Genomic DNA, 17,504 nt, shown 5'->3' on the forward strand with positions numbered 1-17,504 from the left:
CTCCCAAAGAATAAATATAGAATTAAATGTATGTATGTTTTTATTTTGGGGTATATCTACTAAACAGTGTAATTTATTTTTCTTTGGGCAGTGGATTGTTCCTTTAAGGGGCCGTTTAATCTCCATGTCTAATATTACTAGAACATGATCAGACTGGAGCAAGGACGAGTGGTCTGCACCCATAAAAAGCACAGGGCACAGCACGGATCGTCCCCCTCCTCCCTGGCAATGGTAGGTAGGAGAGAAGTAGCATAAAATTACTACATAAAAACTAAAAAAAACATCCCCCAACAACACTCCAGCAAACACCCCCACAATTACTACGCGCATAGCGCTATGTTACTAAAGTACGAATTCAAAGTGAATGTCGAATTAAAGACCAAAGTAGTCAAACTGCTAATTTAGAGAATGTTTCAGATCGGCTATATTGACCTAAAATCTGAAATTTACTTTCAGTTCTCACCTTAGTGAATATTCCGGATAAACAACCTCACAAAGCAGCCACCGCACCCACACATAACAAATACCGAATTCCGCACGTGCATAAACATTACTTTATAAATACACGGTCGCTGCCCCGAGGGACTTCAATGTGCTACTTTTATACCGTGTAATGAAAAGCAAGCGCCCCCTGGTGTATAATTTTACAGCATGATAGGAGGCGAAACGAAGAACCAATCATGGACAAGTACTGGGTATGAGAGGCAAAGTGACCCCAGGAATCTCCTCATTCACAAGGATGAGGTCAGAGTTGTGGGTTACCTCTCTATACTATTTACTGTGTTTGCCGTTTTGTTCTGTTGTTCACCTGCCATTTCATTGTTTGGGGTGGGAGGGGGTAGTGTTTCGGGCCCTTCTGTTGTGACCCTGTTTCCACTCTCCCTTTATTACTGTTCTGGAAATCTTTCCTGTGTCTGAATTTTCGGGTGCATCTGTCGCGCTCTCTTGGGGGGTGATTATAGGGATACTTGTGCTTTTCCTAATCCTTTTGGTTTGTGATTTCCCCCATTCAGGCACCCGCTCCGGTGTCCTGGTGGGTTCAAGGCCTGGGCTTCAATACTCCAGGGCTGCATCTTGCCCGCGTTCGCCGCTTCCTTCTTCGCACTAAACGCGCTTTCATCCAGTGTCAGCTGACTTCCTTTGTGCTTGTCATACGCTACTTTTTTCGCTGCCCCCATTTGCCGCATCAAACGCTTGCTCACTTGGCCCCGGCCAAATTGCGACTTTGCTTATCTTGTTAAAGGGATAGCAATGGCCATCTTGCATCTCATGAGTTCCCTGGTCGCAATTTTCTGTTCTGTTGCAGCTGGGACCGTGGACCAGACTCTCCATTTATGATAGAATTACCTGAAGCTACAGCCTACTATCTGAAGCTGCTGTATCTGGGTAACCAGGTCAGGCTGGTGCATTGTGCCGAAATGCAGGTTGGGTTTACCCTATCACACTGTTTTTTGGGTTGAGCGCTCTGCAAGTATTCTAGTGCTGCTGAGATGAGCCTGTGCTTGTTGGCCCCTTGTCCCTGGGTGAGCCATACTTTGGGCAAATCTCAGCCATTACAATAGTTAGAACGAAATGCTTAAACCCAGGCTTACCAAAGGCAAAGTGCACCTCAGGCTTGTCAAAACACTGGCTATGTTGCTGGCACCTGATATTTCCTCGAATGAGGAACAGGAATTGCCCCATTCCCTCTCTGTCCTCGATGAGTGGCTGGCCACCACCTCTAACTCGGATGGCGGTGTTTAGGGTTCAACCTCCGAGTTGGATTCCACGTTCATTTGAGAGACCGTCTTGGGTGAGCCCCAGACGAATGAAGGCGGGGTGGTGCGAAAACTGTTTCCCAAGTGGATTTGGAGGTTTTCTTGGTGTTGGTCATCACTTTGTCCAAGTGTTTTTTTTGAGGACTTCTGTTGCTGGCTGGGATTGACCCATTGTTTGGGCCGCATTCCGTTCTGGGGCGGCTTTCAGGGTCTGCATTTTCGGTGGGCCCATCGCTTTAGGATATTTACACTCGGTGGGTTGGTCACGCAAATCAATGTTTCCAACTTTTTCCATCTGTCTTCTAACACCGTGCTTTCTCAGCATTTCTCAGCATTGAAATTGCAAATAGCCTCCTGTCATTTTGTATAATTAAAGATCATACAAGCTTTAGTGTACTAGTAATCTTAATAATGACAGGAGGCACATTTCCCCCCTTTCTTCTTCCTATCCTTAGGCTTTCGTTGTGGATAACTTATTCACGGTTTGGTTTCAGTTTGGGGCAATTTATTGTTCTTGTTTTCCTGACGTCAGTTTTAGTATTATTCTGTTTGTACGGTTGTTTTCATGACTTTTTTCCTAGATTAACGTTATAGATTGTTGATGTTATATTGGTTTACATTGTCGAATTATTTCATACGTTACTCTGCGTATATAGTTACATAGTTACATAGCTGAAAAGAGACTTGCGTCCATCAAGTTCAGCCTTCCTCACAGTTGTTTTTGCTGTTGATCCAAAAGAAGGCAAAAAAACCCAGTCTGAAGCACTTTTGCAAGAAACTAGGAAAACAAATTCCCTCTTGACCCCAGAATGGCAGTCAGATGTCTCCTTGGATAGGTATGACTAAACCTTTTCATGTTCTCTTTCACTTTAAATCCCTTTTGAAGCTGGGTTTTTGGTGTCGTTTTGATTGGGCTCCTACGAGCTGCTGATTTCGGCGTGTTATTTGTTGAATGTTTACGTCGTTCTATGTGGACTTGTTATGTCGCAGGTAGAAGAGGAGCTGCTCGGGTGCTTCCTATACCCAATACTTCTTCATGATTGGTTCTTTATTTTCTTTTAGTTTTTTTCGCTGCTATGGAGTTTGGTAAAGCGAGATTATGCAAAGTACTCGCCTCCTATTATTACTAAAATTAAGATTATTAGTTCACCAAAGCTAACAAATCTTCATTTGGCATGTATGGATCGATATAGCGTCAACATATATAGTAGAGGGGGCTGTGCTAAAGGTAAACACAGAACTCAAGGTAAAAGAGGAGAAGAAAGTGAGTGGTCAGGTTATCAGGGCGATTATGGCTGCAGGGTAGAAGTTTGTATTAACATGTCCGTCTGGTTTAGCCGGTCCGTGCTGTCCCGTTACTTGTTCCTAGTGACTCTGATTAATGCCAAGTCCCTTTTGTACAGACTTCTCTTTCATGTCCCACAGCGAGTGACAGGCTGTAAAATGGATGCCTGGAGCAATGGCTATTGCCAGGCAACAGGCACAGTGATTGCACTGAAATGCATGAACTATTCCAATACACAGGGGCGATATTGGGCTATAGCAAAGGATTTAAAATCATTTGCTGAACTGGGGTTTAATAACCTTAACTGGCCCAGTGTCGGTGCTTTGAGAAACCCAATATCAATAGGCAGTACGGTCACCCCATCAGGACAGGCAACGTGGCCACCCCATCAGGACAGGCAGCACGGTCACCCCATCAGGACAGGCAGCACAGTCACCCCATCAGGACAGGCAGCGTGGCCACCCCATCAGGACAGGCAGCGTGGCCACCCCATCAGGACAGGCAGCACGGTCACCTCATCAGGACAGGCAGCACAGTCACCCCATCAGGACAGGCAGCGTGGCCTCCCATCAGGACAGGCAGCGTGGCCTCCCATCAGGACAGGCAGCGTGGCCTCCCATCAGGACAGGCAGCGTGGCCTCCCGTCAGGACAGGCAGCGTGGCCACCCCATCAGGACAGGCAGCACGGTCTGATTTGCAGAGTGAGGGGCGGTGCCTGGGGGGGGGGGGGGGGTGAAAGATTTGGCATTTATTCATAAAGCGTCATCTTACGAGGAGAGAATTGGCTACCTGGAAAATCACCCGGGCCGGGTTTGTAATGACAAAATAAATGAGGTCCAGGCACTCAGGATTGCTGCAGGAAGGCAGTGGCGGATCCAGAACCTGATCTCGGGAGGGGCACTTGTAGATTATTTAAAGAAATAATCCAGGCACAATAACCACTACAGCTCAGTGTAGTAGTTATGGCGCCAGTAGTGCCAGGATCCCATCCCAGAGTAAGTAGTCAAACCGTTTAAGAACATTTTGATAACTTACCTGGGGTCTGCTGGGATATTGGGCATAGGAGCAGTGGTATGTGTTAGGGGTGAAGTGTGTGTGAAAGGTGCAGTGTGTGTGTGTGAGCGGTGAAGTGTGTGTGCAAGTGCGTGAGCGTGGCAGTGTATGTCAGGGTTGCAGTGTGTGTGTTAGGGGGCAGTGTATGTGTGGGGCAGTGGGTGTGTGAGAGAGAGCGGCAGTGTGTGTGTGTGTGTGAGGGTGGCAGTGTGTGTGAGAGTTGCAGTGTGTGTGTGTTTGGGGCGGTGTGTGTATGGGGGGCAGTGTTTGTGGGGCAGTGTGTGTAGTGTGTGTATGGGGGGCAGTGTTGTGGGGCAGTGTGTGTAGTGTGTGTATGGGGGCAGTGTTTGTGGGGGAGTGTGTGCAGTGTGTTATGGGGGCAGTGTTTGTGGGGCAGTGTGTGTAGTGTGTGTATGGGGGCAGTGTTTGGGGGGCGGTGTGTGCAGTGTGTGTATGGGGCAGTGTTTGTGGGGCAGTGTGTGTATGAGGCAGTGTTTGTGGGGCAGTGTGTGTATGAGGCAGTGTTTGTGGGGCTGTGTGTGTAGTGTGTGTATGGGGGCAGTGTTTGTGGGACAGTGTGTGTATGAGGGCAGTGTTTGTGGGGCAGTGTGTGTAGTATGTGTTTGTGGGGCAGTGTGTGTAGTATGTGTTTGTGGGGCAGTGTGTGTATGGGGGCAGTGTGTGTAGTGTGTGCATGGGGGCAGTGTTTGTGGGGCAGTGTGTGTAGTGTGTGCATGGGGCAGTGTTTGTGGGGCAGTGTGTGTAGTGTGTGTATGGGGGCAGTGTTTGGGGGGCGGTGTGTGCAGTGTGTGTATGGGGCAGTGTTTGTGGGGCAGTGTGTGTATGAGGCAGTGTTTGTGGGGCAGTGTGTGTATGAGGCAGTGTTTGTGGGGCTGTGTGTGTAGTGTGTGTATGGGGGCAGTGTTTGTGGGACAGTGTGTGTATGAGGGCAGTGTTTGTGGGGCAGTGTGTGTAGTATGTGTTTGTGGGGCAGTGTGTGTAGTATGTGTTTGTGGGGCAGTGTGTGTATGGGGGCAGTGTGTGTAGTGTGTGCATGGGGGCAGTGTTTGTGGGGCAGTGTGTGTAGTGTGTGCATGGGGGCAGTGTTTGTGGGGCAGTGTGTGTAGTGTGTGTATGGGGGCAGTGTGTGTAGTGTGCATGGGGGAGTGTGTGTATGGGGGGCAGTGTTTCTGTGGTAGTGTGTGTATGGGGCAGTGTGTAAGGAGGCTTTTTTTTTTATTTAATTAAATTAAACTTAATATATTTATGTCCCCCCTCCCTTCTTACCTTTATTGATGAGGAGGGGGGACATATTTCGTTCCCTGGTGGTCTAGTGGGATTCCCTGGTGGTCCGGTGGTGGTGAGATGAACTCTAGCCCAGTTACAGGGCTAGAGTTCACTCTTGCGAGATTTGGAGCGTTGCCGTGGTTACCGCGGCAACGCTCCAAATCTCGCGAGAGGAGGACCCGGAGGAGCTGCAGGTAGGAGCTCCCGGGTCCTCTCTCACTCCCTCCCCTGCCGGCTGTCAGCACAGTGCCTGCGGACCGGGGAGGGAGGTCTCTGATCTCTGATCTCCCCTCCGGTCCGCAGGCACATTGCAGGGCTGGCACTTGGGCAATGCCAGCCCTGCATTAGCCGGCAGGGGGGAATCTCGGGGGGGGGGGGGGCAATTGCCCTGTTGCCCCCCCCCTGGATCCGCCACTGCAGGAAGGCAGGTTTATTGGAATAAAAAGTGCAACGTTTCGGCCTGCACAGAGGCCTTTATCAAGCTTGTTTTATTTTACCTACTAAACTGGGTTTTGCTAACCCCGGCCCTGATAATCCTGGATGCTAAGTGTGAGTGCGGTATCCTCCGTTTGTGAATTACTACAGTGTTTGCTATGCCGGCTTTGAGTTATGTTAATATTAATAAAGTAAATGCTACATTTTTAAATTCACTTTGAACTCTCACTATATTGAATAGCCTTACAGCCCGAATGTGGCTACTGTGTGTTCAATTTGGCTTCCATTTCAGTACAATTCACTGTTTAGTGGATATGCCCCCACGTTATCTCGCTCCCGGATTTTGAGAGATTTTCATATCATTGGGAAACACAGGATTTGTTTATAATTCAAGTTCGTTCCAACATATATAAATAAACAGCTGGGAGAGATTAAACCTGCCAGAACCCCGCAGCATCGTTATATGGCTACAGGGCCTTAATCAATGTGCCATCAATGTGCCATTAAAAGGTTAACTCCCTGTCTCCCGCCCGAGCCGTAACACTTCCCTATTCCCTAAACTGGGAATTGCCAGGAATTCCACGAGAATTTCAAAACTGACTTGCTATCTGTGTCAGTGTGTGGGTGATGTGTGTGGGTGGCTTTGTGCGCGTGGCTGAGCGTGTTGTGTGTGGGAAGGCTGCGTTTGTTGTGTCTAGCCTCCCCTCAGTGGTAGGCAACCTTTGCCACTTCAGATGTTGTGGACTTTATCTCCTATAATGCTCTTACAGCCATAAAGCTGGCAAAGCATCATGGGAGATGTAGTCCATGCACTCCCAGCCCAGGGGACACATGTAAAAGGTTTAAATTAATAAAATCCCTCTTTTCACACATGAATAATCGTGTCAGGTTACGGGATAGAGCTCTTTGCTCAGCTACGTACAATATGGCCGAGATTCTAGATATGCTTTTCTAATATAAATATATTTACATGGAGGAAAAAAGGCGGCTTAACAAATGCATTGGTTTATTCCCTACCCTGGGATCCGTGGAAAATTAATAGAAATTAAATAAGTGGCGGTATCTGTACAGTCAGCTCAAATGCTTGCAGTTTCCCCCTTTTCAATGCTCCAAAACTCCCCTTTTAAAGCACAAAAAGTCCTCTGTGACCAACGTTAATAAAGGAGCTGGTGGGATAGGTGCGAACTGAGGCCGGTACAATCCCAGCTAAAATGGCAGAGAGAGCACTTTGCAAACCAGGGTTTGGCGGATAAGCCCCTAAATAGCGATGTCTACACAAATCATATAAAGAAATTCTTCCCAGACACCTAGTCGCACACAGCGCTGGCGTTTTTACATTAAACAGCGAATTGCAGTGAATTGAAAAACAAATGACATCATTTTAACCAAAATGGCCGATGTGGAAAAATCTCCAATTCAGCTACGTCACAGCTCGGCTACTTTCGTCTAAATCTGCAATTTATACATTTTTTTGCAGTTCACGTGTTGGCAAATAAAGCGTAATGATTGTTTCTGTAGATCTGTACGGAGCCTCCAGTCCTCCATAATTAACCCCTTCCCTGCTTCCAACAGGTATACACAGCTAACGTCCCTTCTATATGTTCTAAATCATTCATTTTTCATAACGCATACAGATGGAATGCTGTATCGTGTTGGTGGCAGATGAAGGGTTAATGGATTTTTTCTTGCACCGTATTTTAGGACAGATTAAATGATCCCAATACACGTTTAATTCATGTAAAACACAGAAATAATCAGCTGGAAGGTAGATCTGAATAAATGGGCATCGAGCTGTATTTTAGCTTAGCGTCTCTAAGCTCTGTGTACATTAAATGAAGACACAGATACAATGACACAATGCAGATCATTAGAGAAGGAGCCTTGCAATGGGAGAGCTACTCCGTGACAATGCTGCGAGGTGTTTCATTGTATCTTGGGCTGGGGGGATATTGGGGAGGGGGCTCAGCACTGACACACTATCTGATTTGGGAGCTGAGACCCATTTCTATTGGTGGAAAATCCTCATTGCAATGAGTGAGCTGAGCTATAGGAAGGAATTCTCATTTCAGCACCAAGGGCAGCAGCAACTACAGGCACACAGAGACAGGGGGCTTCAACCACAGACACACACAGACAGGGGGCTTCAACTACAGACACAGAAAGACAGGGGGCTTCAACCACAGGCACACAGAGACAGGGGGCTTCAACCACAGGCACACAGAGACAGGGGGCTTCAACCACAGACACACAGAGACAGGGGGCTTCAACCACAGGCACACAGAGACAGGGGGCTTCAACCATAGACACACAGAGACAGGGGGCTTAAACCACAGGCACACAGACAGGGGGCTTCAACCACAGACACAGTGGTCTTCAACCGCAGACACACAGAGACAGGGGGCTTAAACTACAGGCACACAGACAGGGGGCTTCAACCACAGACAAGTGGTCTTCACCAGGAGACAGGGGGCTTCAACCGCAGACAGGGGTCTTCATCAGGACTCAGGTGACTTCAGTCAGAGACTGGGGGCTTCAACCAAAGGTAGCCGGCTTCATCAGGGACAGAGACTTTAGAAGTAGACAGATTCACCACCAAGAGTAAAGCTTCAACAGGAGTCAAGGGGGCTTCATCATTAGGAAGGGGGATTACACAAGAGGAAGGGGTTTTATTCATACGAAGGGGATCTTCAAGTAAAATCCATTCCAAGAGGAGTATTTGAATATGCCCATAATAAGCTACTGATCTAGCAGGGGTTGGATGGACTCTGAGGATCCATATCTCCTCTGAATGACCTCCTCAGAGACCACCACTCATTAAATAACCCCATCTGCCCTCTCACTCTATGCCCAGAGGAAGGTTTACCTGCCTGTCATTCTGATCTCAGCTTCCCCCTGTTTGGAGCTGAGAGACCCCCTCAGGACAGGACGTTGGCGAAGTGTGGGCGCTCTCAATCCATGGACACGATGAGCCTTCTCCTCCTAGCTGTCCTCTTCTTGTTCTCCTTTGCCCGGGCTGGATGTGACCCCAAAATAGTCAATATTGGGGCAGTTCTGAGCACCAAGAAGCATGAGCAGATCTTCAAGGAAGCGGTCAATCAAGCCAATAAAAGACATGGGACTTGGAAAATCCAACTCAATGCCACCTCAGTCACCCACAGACATAATGCCATCCAGATGGCACTTTCAGTATGTGAAGACCTCATCTCCAGCCAGGTAAATCCAGCCACTGGTACTCCACCATGTTCAATCACACTCAGGAGTGCTGTATCAATCTGTGCCCCCAGTCTACATACCTGCCCGAGTGCTTGTCGGTCTGTCTAATTGTTTGTCTGTCTGCTTGTCTATCTGTCTGCTTGTCTGCCTGTCTGATTGCTTGTCTGTGTGTCTGATTTCTGTCTGCTTGTCTATGTTGTGCTTGTATGTCTATCTGTCTGACTGCTTGCCTGATTGCTTTTCTATCTGTCTGTTTAACTGTCTGTCAGCCTGACCGGTGCCTACGTGTCTGCCTGTCTGTCTGACTGACTATGTATCTGTTTGTCCATGGATATGATTGGGAAAGTTGATAGGTAAACCATATATTCTGCCATATATTATGTTTATATTTGGTGACTGTCGTATTATGTACATGGAACATTGGATGTACCTGCTTTATGTATTCAGATCCATGTATACAAAATGCGTATATTTGTTAACAATGTCGATATAATCGTACATGCTTAGCTGTATATCTGCCTGTCACGATAACACTGACCTATGATTCCATGGTATATGTTGTTATAGTACGTACAATATTTGTAAGCCCATTATAGAATGTAATACATCACACTCGGTGTATAAGATGTACAATATACAGTATAACATGTAATATAACCCAATCATTCTATAAGATGTATAATATACAGTATAACATGTAATATAGCCCAATCAGTGTATAAAATGTACAATATAGAATGTAATATATCACAATCCGTGTATAAAATGTACAATATACATTGTATAATTTAATAACCATTATAGAATGTGATATAACATAGTCTGTATATAAGAACATTATAGAATGTGATATAACAGTCTGTCTATAAGAACATTATAGAATGTGCAATAGTACAAGCATCATATAAGTATAGATAGCTTGCGAAATGAACTATCAGTGTGGCCCCCAGGACCACCATATTTTCTGAGCTCTGTACTGGCATTCTGGCCCCATGTTTCGGAGTCCTATATTGGCAGTGTGGCCCCCAGGTTTTTAAGTCCTATACTGGCAGTGTGGCCCCCCATATTTCTGAGTCCTATACTGGCAGTGTGGCCCCAAGGGCCCTCATGTTTTTGAGTCCTATATTGGCAGTGTGGCCACATGCACGGCCGGTGCAAGGATTTCTGCCGCCCTAGGCAAAGATCCGTTCTGCCACCCCCTCATGTCACTCACTCACACTCACTGACAGACATACACTTACTGACAGACATACACACACACACACACAAACACAGCAACTCACTGACAGACATACACACAGACACTCACTGACAGACATTAAGACACACACTCACTGACAGATACACCAACAGACAGACATACACTCACTCACTGACACACACACACACACAGACACTCACTGACAGACATACACTCACTCACTGACAGATAGACATACACTCACTCACTGACAGACATACACATACATACATACATACATACACTCACTGACAGTCAAACACTCACTCACTGACAGACACACACACAGGCAGACACTCACTGACAGACACACACACACACACACACTGACAGTCAAACACTCACTGACAGATACACTAACAGACAGACATACACTCACTCACTGACACACACACCTATATTGGCAGTGTGGCCCCCAGGTTTTTAAGTCCTATACTAGCAGTGTGGCCCCCCATATTTCTGAGTCCTATACTGGCAGTGTGGCCCCAAGGGCCCTCATGTTTTTGAGTCCTATATTGGCAGTGTGGCCCCATGCACGGCTGGTGCAAGGATTTCTGCCGCCCTAGGCAAAGATCCGTTCTGCCACCCCCTCATGTCACTCACTCACACTCACTGACAGACATACACTTACTGACATACACACACACACACACACACACAACACACACACACTCACTGACGGACAGACACTCACTCACTGACAGATAGACATACACTCACTCACTGACAGACACAAACACAGACACAGACACTCACTGACAGATAGACATACACTCACTCACTGACAGACACACACACACAGACATTCACTGACATACATACACTCACTGACAGTCAAACACTCACTCACTGACAGACACACACAGGCATACACCCACTGACAGACACACACACACACACACTGACAGTCAAACACTCACTGACAGATACACTAACAGACAGACATACACTCACTCACTGACACACACACGCGCACACACACACACACACACACTCACTGACATATATACACTCACTCGCTGACAGATAGACATACACTCACTCACTGACAGATACACAGACAGACACTCACTGACATACATACACTCACTCACTGACAGACACACACACAGGCAGACACTCACTGACAGACAGACACACACACACTGACAGTCAAACACTCAGTGTGTGTGTTTTTTGAGTCCTATCCTGGCAGTGTGGTTTTGAGTCCTATCCTGGCAGTGTGGCCCCCAGAGCCCCCCATGGTTTTGGAGTCCTATCCTGGCAGTGTGGCTCCCAGAGCCTCCCATGGTTTTGAGTCCTATACTGGCAGTGTGGCCCCCAGAGCCAAACATGGTTTTGAGTCCTATCCTGGCAGTGTGGCCCCCAGACCCCCCCCCATGGTTTTGAGTCCTATATTGGCAGTGTGGCCCCCAGATCCGCCCATGGTTTTGAGTCCTATATTGGCAGTGTGACCCCCAGAGCTCCCCATGTTTCTGAGTCCTATCCTGGCAGTGTGGCCCCCAGATCTCCCCATGTTTCTGAGTCCTATCCTGGCAGTGTGGCCCCCAGAGCCCCCCATGCTTCTGAGTCCTATCCTGGCAGTGTGGCCCCCAGAGCCCCCCATGTTTCTGAGTCCTATTCTGGCAGTGTGGCCCCCGGAGCCCCCCATGTTTCTGAGTCCTATCCTGGCAGTGTGGCCCCCAGAGCCCCCCATGTTTCTGAGTCCTATCCTGGCAGTGTGGCCCCCAGAGCCCCCCATGTTTCTGAGTCCTATCCTGGCAGTGTGGCCCCCATGTTTCTGAGTTCCATTGTGGCAGTGTGGCCCCCAGAGCCCCCCATGTTTCTGAGTCCCATTGTGGCAGTGTGGCCCCCAGAGCCCCCCATGTTTCTGAGTCCTATTCTGGCAGTGTGGCCCCCGGAGCCACCCATGTTTCTGAGTCCTATCCTGGCAGTGTGGCCCGCAGAGCCCCCCATGTTTCTGAGTCCTATTCTGGCAGTGTGGCCCCCAGAGCCCCCCATGTTTCTGAGTCCTATCCTGGCAGTGTGGCCCCCATGTTTCTGAGTTCCATTGTGGCAGTGTGGCCCCCAGAGCCCCCCATGTTTCTGAGACCTATCCTGGCAGTGTGGCCCCCAGGGCCCCCCATGTTTCTGAGTCCTATCTTGGCAGTGTGGCCCCCAGAGCCCCCCCATGTTTCTGAGTCCCATTGTGGCAGTGTGGCCCCCAGAGCCCCCCATGTTTCTGAGTCCTATTCTGGCAGTGTGGCCCCCAGAGCCCCCCATGTTTCTGAATCCTATCCTGGCAGTGTGGCCCCCAGATCCCCCCATGTTTCTGAGTCCTATCCTGGCAGTGTGGCCCCCAGAGCCCCCCATGTTTCTGAGTCCTATCCTGGCAGTGTGGCCCCCAGAGCCCCCCATGTTTCTGAGTCCCATTGTGGCAGTGTGGCCCCCAGAGCCACCCATGTTTCTGAGTCCTATTCTGGCAGTGTGGCCCCCAGAGCCCCCCATGTTTCTGAGTCCTATCCTGGCAGTGTGGCCCCCAGAGCCCCCCATGTTTCTGAGTCCTATCCTGGCAGTGTGGCCCCCAGAGCCCCCCATGTTTCTGAGTCCTATCCTGGCAGTGTGGCCCCCAGAGCCCCCCATGTTTCTGAGTCCTATCCTGGCAGTGTGGCCCCCATGTTTCTGAGTCCCATTGTGGCAGTGTGGCCCCCAGAGCCCCCCATGTTTCTGAGTCCTATCCTGGCAGTGTGGCCCGCAGAGCCCCCCCATGTTTCTGAGTCCCATTGTGGCAGTGTGGCCCCCAGAGCCCCCCATGTTTCTGAGACCTATCCTGGCAGTGGGCCCCCAGATCCCCCCATGTTTCCGAGTCCCATTGTGGCAGTGTGGCCCCCAGAGCCCCCCATGTTTCTGAGTCCTATCCTGGCAGTGTGGCCCCCAGAGCCCCCCATGTTTCTGAGTCCTATCCTGGCAGTGTGGCCCCCAGAGCCCCCCATGTTTCTGAGTCCCATTGTGGCAGTGTGGCCCCCAGAGCCCCCCATGTTTCTGAGTCCTATTCTGGCAGTGTGGCCCCCAGAGCCCCCCATGTTTCTGAATCCTATCCTGGCAGTGTGGCCCCCAGATCCCCCCATGTTTCTGAGTCCTATCCTGGCAGTGTGGCCCCCAGAGCCCCCCATGTTTCTGAGTCCTATCCTGGCAGTGTGGCCCCCAGAGCCCCCCATGTTTCTGAGTCCCATTGTGGCAGTGTGGCCCCCAGAGCCCCCCATGTTTCTGAGTCCTATTCTGCAGTGTGGCCCCCAGAGCCCCCCATGTTTCTGAGTCCCATTGTGGCAGTGTGGCCCCCAGAGCCCCCCATGTTTCTGAGTCCTATTCTGCAGTGTGGCCCCCAGAGCCCCCCATGTTTCTGAGTTCTATTCTGGCAGTGTGGCCCCCAGAGCCCCCCATGTTTCTGAGTCCTATTCTGGCAGTGTGGCCCCCAGAGCCCCCCATGTTTCTGAGTCCTATTCTGCAGTGTGGCCCCCAGAGCCCCCCATGTTTCTGAGTTCTATTCTGGCAGTGTGGCCCCCAGAGCCCCCCATGTTTCTGAGTCCTATTCTGGCAGTGTGGCCCCCAGAGCTCCCCATGTGTCTGAGTCCTATTCTGGCAGTGTGGCCCCCAGAGCCCCCCATGTTTCCGAGTCCTATCCTGGCAGTGTGGCCCACAGAGCCCCCCATGTTTCTGAGTCCTATTCTGGCAGTGTGGCCCCCAGAGCCCCCCATGTTTCTGAGTCCTATCCTGGCAGTGTGGCCCCCAGAGCCCCCCATGTTTATGAGTCTCATTGTGGCAGTGTGGCCCCCAGAGCCCCCCCCCCATGTTTCTGAGTCCTATTCTGGCAGTGTGGCCCCCAGAGCCCCCATGTTTCTGAGTCCCATTGTGGCAGTGTGGCCCCCAGAGCCCCCCATGTTTCTGAGTCCCATTGTGGCAGTGTGGCCCCCAGAGCCCCCCCATGTTTCTGAGTCCCATTGTGGCAGTGTGGCCCCCAGAGCCCCCCATGTTTCTGAGTCCCATTGTGGCAGTGTGGCCCCCAGAGCCCCCCATGTTTCTGAGTCCTATTCTGGCAGTGTGGCCCCCAGAGCCACCCATGTTTCTGAGTCCCATTGTGGCAGTGTGGCCCCCAGAGCCCCCCATGTTTCTGAGTCCTATCCTGGCAGTGTGGCCCCCAGAGCCCCCCATGTTTCTGAGTCCTATTCTGGCAGTGTGGCCCCCAGAGCCCCCCATGTTTCTGAGTCCCATTGTGGCAGTGTGGCCCCCAGAGCCCCCCATGTTTCTGAGTCCTATTCTGGCAGTGTGGCCCCCAGAGCCCCCCATGTTTCTGAGTCCCATTGTGGCAGTGTGGCCCCCAGAGCCCCCCATGTTTCTGAGTCCTATTCTGGCAGTGTGGCCCCCAGAGCCCCCCATGTTTCTGAGTCCTATTCTGGCAGTGTGGCCCCCAGAGCCCCCCATGTTTCTGAGTCCTATTCTGGCAGTGTGGCCCCCAGAGCCCCCCATGTGTCTGAGTCCTATTCTGGCAGTGTGGCCCCCAGGGCCCCCCATGTTTCTGAGTCCCATTCTGGCAGTGTGGCCCCCAGAGCCCCCCATGTGTCTGAGTCCTATTCTGGCAGTGTGGCCCCCAGAGCCCCCCATGTTTCTGAGTCCTATTCTGGCAGTGTGGCCCCCAGAGCCCCCCATGTGTCTGAGTCCTATTCTGGCAGTGTGGCCCCCAGGGCCCCCCATGTTTCTGAGTCCTATTCTGGCAGTGCAGTTTCCCCATCCCCCACTCAGCAGCTTCACTGAATGCCAATGAGGATAGTTTGCCTGCATTGCAGCTACATACTAAAACACAGCTCCTCTCACCAGGCTGGGCCCTGGATCACCCCTAAACCACAATAGGAGAGCCTCACCCCAATATACAGGGAGCCCAGGCAGCATGTACAGACAGACATGGGGGACAGACAGGAGGATGTAGAAATAGAGGGATGCGAGAGAGGGAGAGAGAGAGAGCGAGAGAGAAGGGGAATCACAGATAGAAAGAGAGACACACAGAGAGAGAGGGAATCACAGAGAGAGAGAGAGGGGGGGGGAATCACAGAGAGAGAGAGAGAGAGAGAGAGAGTGAATCACACAGAAAGAATCAGAGAGAGAGAGAGGGAATCACAGAAAGAATCACAGAGAGAGAGAGAGAGAGGGGGGAATCACGGAGAGAGGGAATCACACAGAAAGAATCACAGAGAGAGAGAGGGGGGGAATCACAGAGAGAGAGAGAGAGGGGGGGGGAATCACAGAGAGAGAGGGAATCACACAGAAAGAATCACAGAGAGAGAGAGAGAGAGGGGGGAATCACAGAGAGAGAGGGAATCACACAGAAAGAATCACAGAGAGAGAGAGAGAGAGGGGGGGAATCACAGAGAGAGAGGGAATCACACAGAAAGAATCACAGAGAGAGAGAGAGGGGGGGGGAATCACAGAGAGAGAGGGAATCACACAGAAAGAATCACAGAGAGAGAGAGAGAGGGGGGGGAATCACAGAGAGAGAGGGAATCACACAGAAAGAATCACAGAGAGAGAGAGAGGGGGGGAATCACAGAGAGAGAGAGAGAGAGAGGGGGGGGAATCACAGAGAGAGAGGGAATCACACAGAAAGAATCACAGAGAGAGAGAGAGAGAGAGAGGGGGGAATCACAGAGAGAGAGGGAATCACACAGAAAGAATCACAGAGAGAGAGAGGGGGGGGGATCACAGAGAGAGAGAGAGGGGGGGGGAATCACAGAGAGAGAGGGAATCACACAGAAAGAATCACAGAGAGAGAGAGAGAGAGGGGGGGGAATCACAGAGAGAGAGGGAATCACACAGAAAGAATCACAGAGAGAGAGAGAGGGGGGGGGAATCACAGAGAGAGAGAGAGAGGGGGGGAATCACAGAGAGAGAGGGAATCACACAGAAAGAATCACAGAGAGAGAGAGAGGGGGGGGGAATCACAGAGAGAGAGAGAGAGGGGGGGAATCACAGAGAGAGAGAGAGGGGGGGGAATCACAGAGAGAGAGAGAGAGGGGGGGAATCACAGAGAGAGAGGGAATCACACAGAAAGAATCACAGAGAGAGAGAGAGGGGGGGGAATCACAGAGAGAGAGAGAGAGGGGGGAATCACAGAGAGAGAGGGAATCACACAGAAAGAATCACACACTGAAAATGGAATTGAGGAGAGAATAACTGGTTTTGGGTAATTTAGGCAAATGAAAGACTTGTTTGTGTCTGTAACAGTTCTGTAAGTATGACCAATTAATAACGAAATATATCTATAGATCTCCAACATGCGGGATATTTCTATTGAACCTCCCACTGCGCACACAGAAAGGGGTGGGGTTTGTGGTTTAATAGCCGTATTATTACTAGCCCTCGATAAATTCACAATACGGGATAAATAAATCGTTATTGTCGCCATGTATAGCGATCCCATTGGTCAGAGTCATTATGGGACATTGCTGGACGTGAGTCTCGAACAAATGCCATTAAGGGGGTGCTGCTGCCCCCCGATTTTCAGATCCAGTTTTATAATTAGGGATAATTGACGTGGGAATGGCTGGATTATATTTCTAGGTTCTCTGAGCAGTTCCTTCTTTATCACCTTAGTGAATATGAATATCTCTGTCTGTTTCATCTGCACACACTTACTGACGACGATTTCCAAGCCACGGACGCTTCTGGTTTAATTGAAATCCATTTCCCTGACTGTAGTTGCCATGGTAACCGAGTATCTTAGTAATTCTGGTTAAACAAAAAAACAACAAATCTCCACCCAGATCTACCTTTCTCCGGTCTGCGTACCTCCACCAATCCAAAAGATTGAACTGGAATTCTACCAAGTCCAAAATGACCTTTTACCATCCTGTTTAACGACCCGCAATGTCCGTCAGAGTGACCCGTTACCGGTACCGTGTTAAATCACAAAGTCTCCCGGCCTGGAAATTAAATGGCATAGGGTGTAACAACTCCTGTACATTCCTACACACTCACATTTAGTGAAGAACCCAATGTCATCAGAATCGGGGAGTCACAGTAAGCACCGGATCCGGTGACGTGATTTGTCAGTCGTTATATATTGATGTTATACGGTGGCTCTACACCTGGCGGGATGTTGAATGGTCGATGCCAGGCTCAGACATACAGAATCGGGGAGTCACAGTAAGCAGCGGATCCGGTGACGTGATTTGTCAGTCGTTATATATGGATGCTATACGGTGGC

At 50.0% G+C, this 17,504-nt stretch overlaps 1 protein-coding gene across 8 annotated transcripts in view; it reads left to right on the top strand.

Moving 5' to 3' along the window:
* Positions 1 to 7,833: 7,833 nt before the first annotated feature.
* The window catches only part of GRIN1 (glutamate ionotropic receptor NMDA type subunit 1), a 93,579-nt gene continuing 83,908 nt past the window's right edge, over positions 7,834 to 17,504 (top strand). For 4 of the 8 annotated variants that reach the window (XM_063433099.1, XM_063433101.1, XM_063433097.1 and 1 more), the window contains exon 1: positions 7,835 to 9,030. In XM_063433099.1, coding sequence (XP_063289169.1) covers positions 8,773 to 9,030 — 258 coding nt within the window. In that variant the 5' untranslated portion in view covers positions 7,835 to 8,772. Of the gene's footprint in view, positions 9,031 to 17,504 lie in introns of all 8 variants that reach the window. The other 4 variants (XM_063433093.1, XM_063433092.1, XM_063433095.1 and 1 more) reach the window with 2 other exon arrangements.

Source organism: Pelobates fuscus, chromosome 9 (genome assembly GCF_036172605.1).
Source record: "Pelobates fuscus isolate aPelFus1 chromosome 9, aPelFus1.pri, whole genome shotgun sequence".
NCBI lineage: Eukaryota > Metazoa > Chordata > Amphibia > Anura > Pelobatidae > Pelobates > Pelobates fuscus.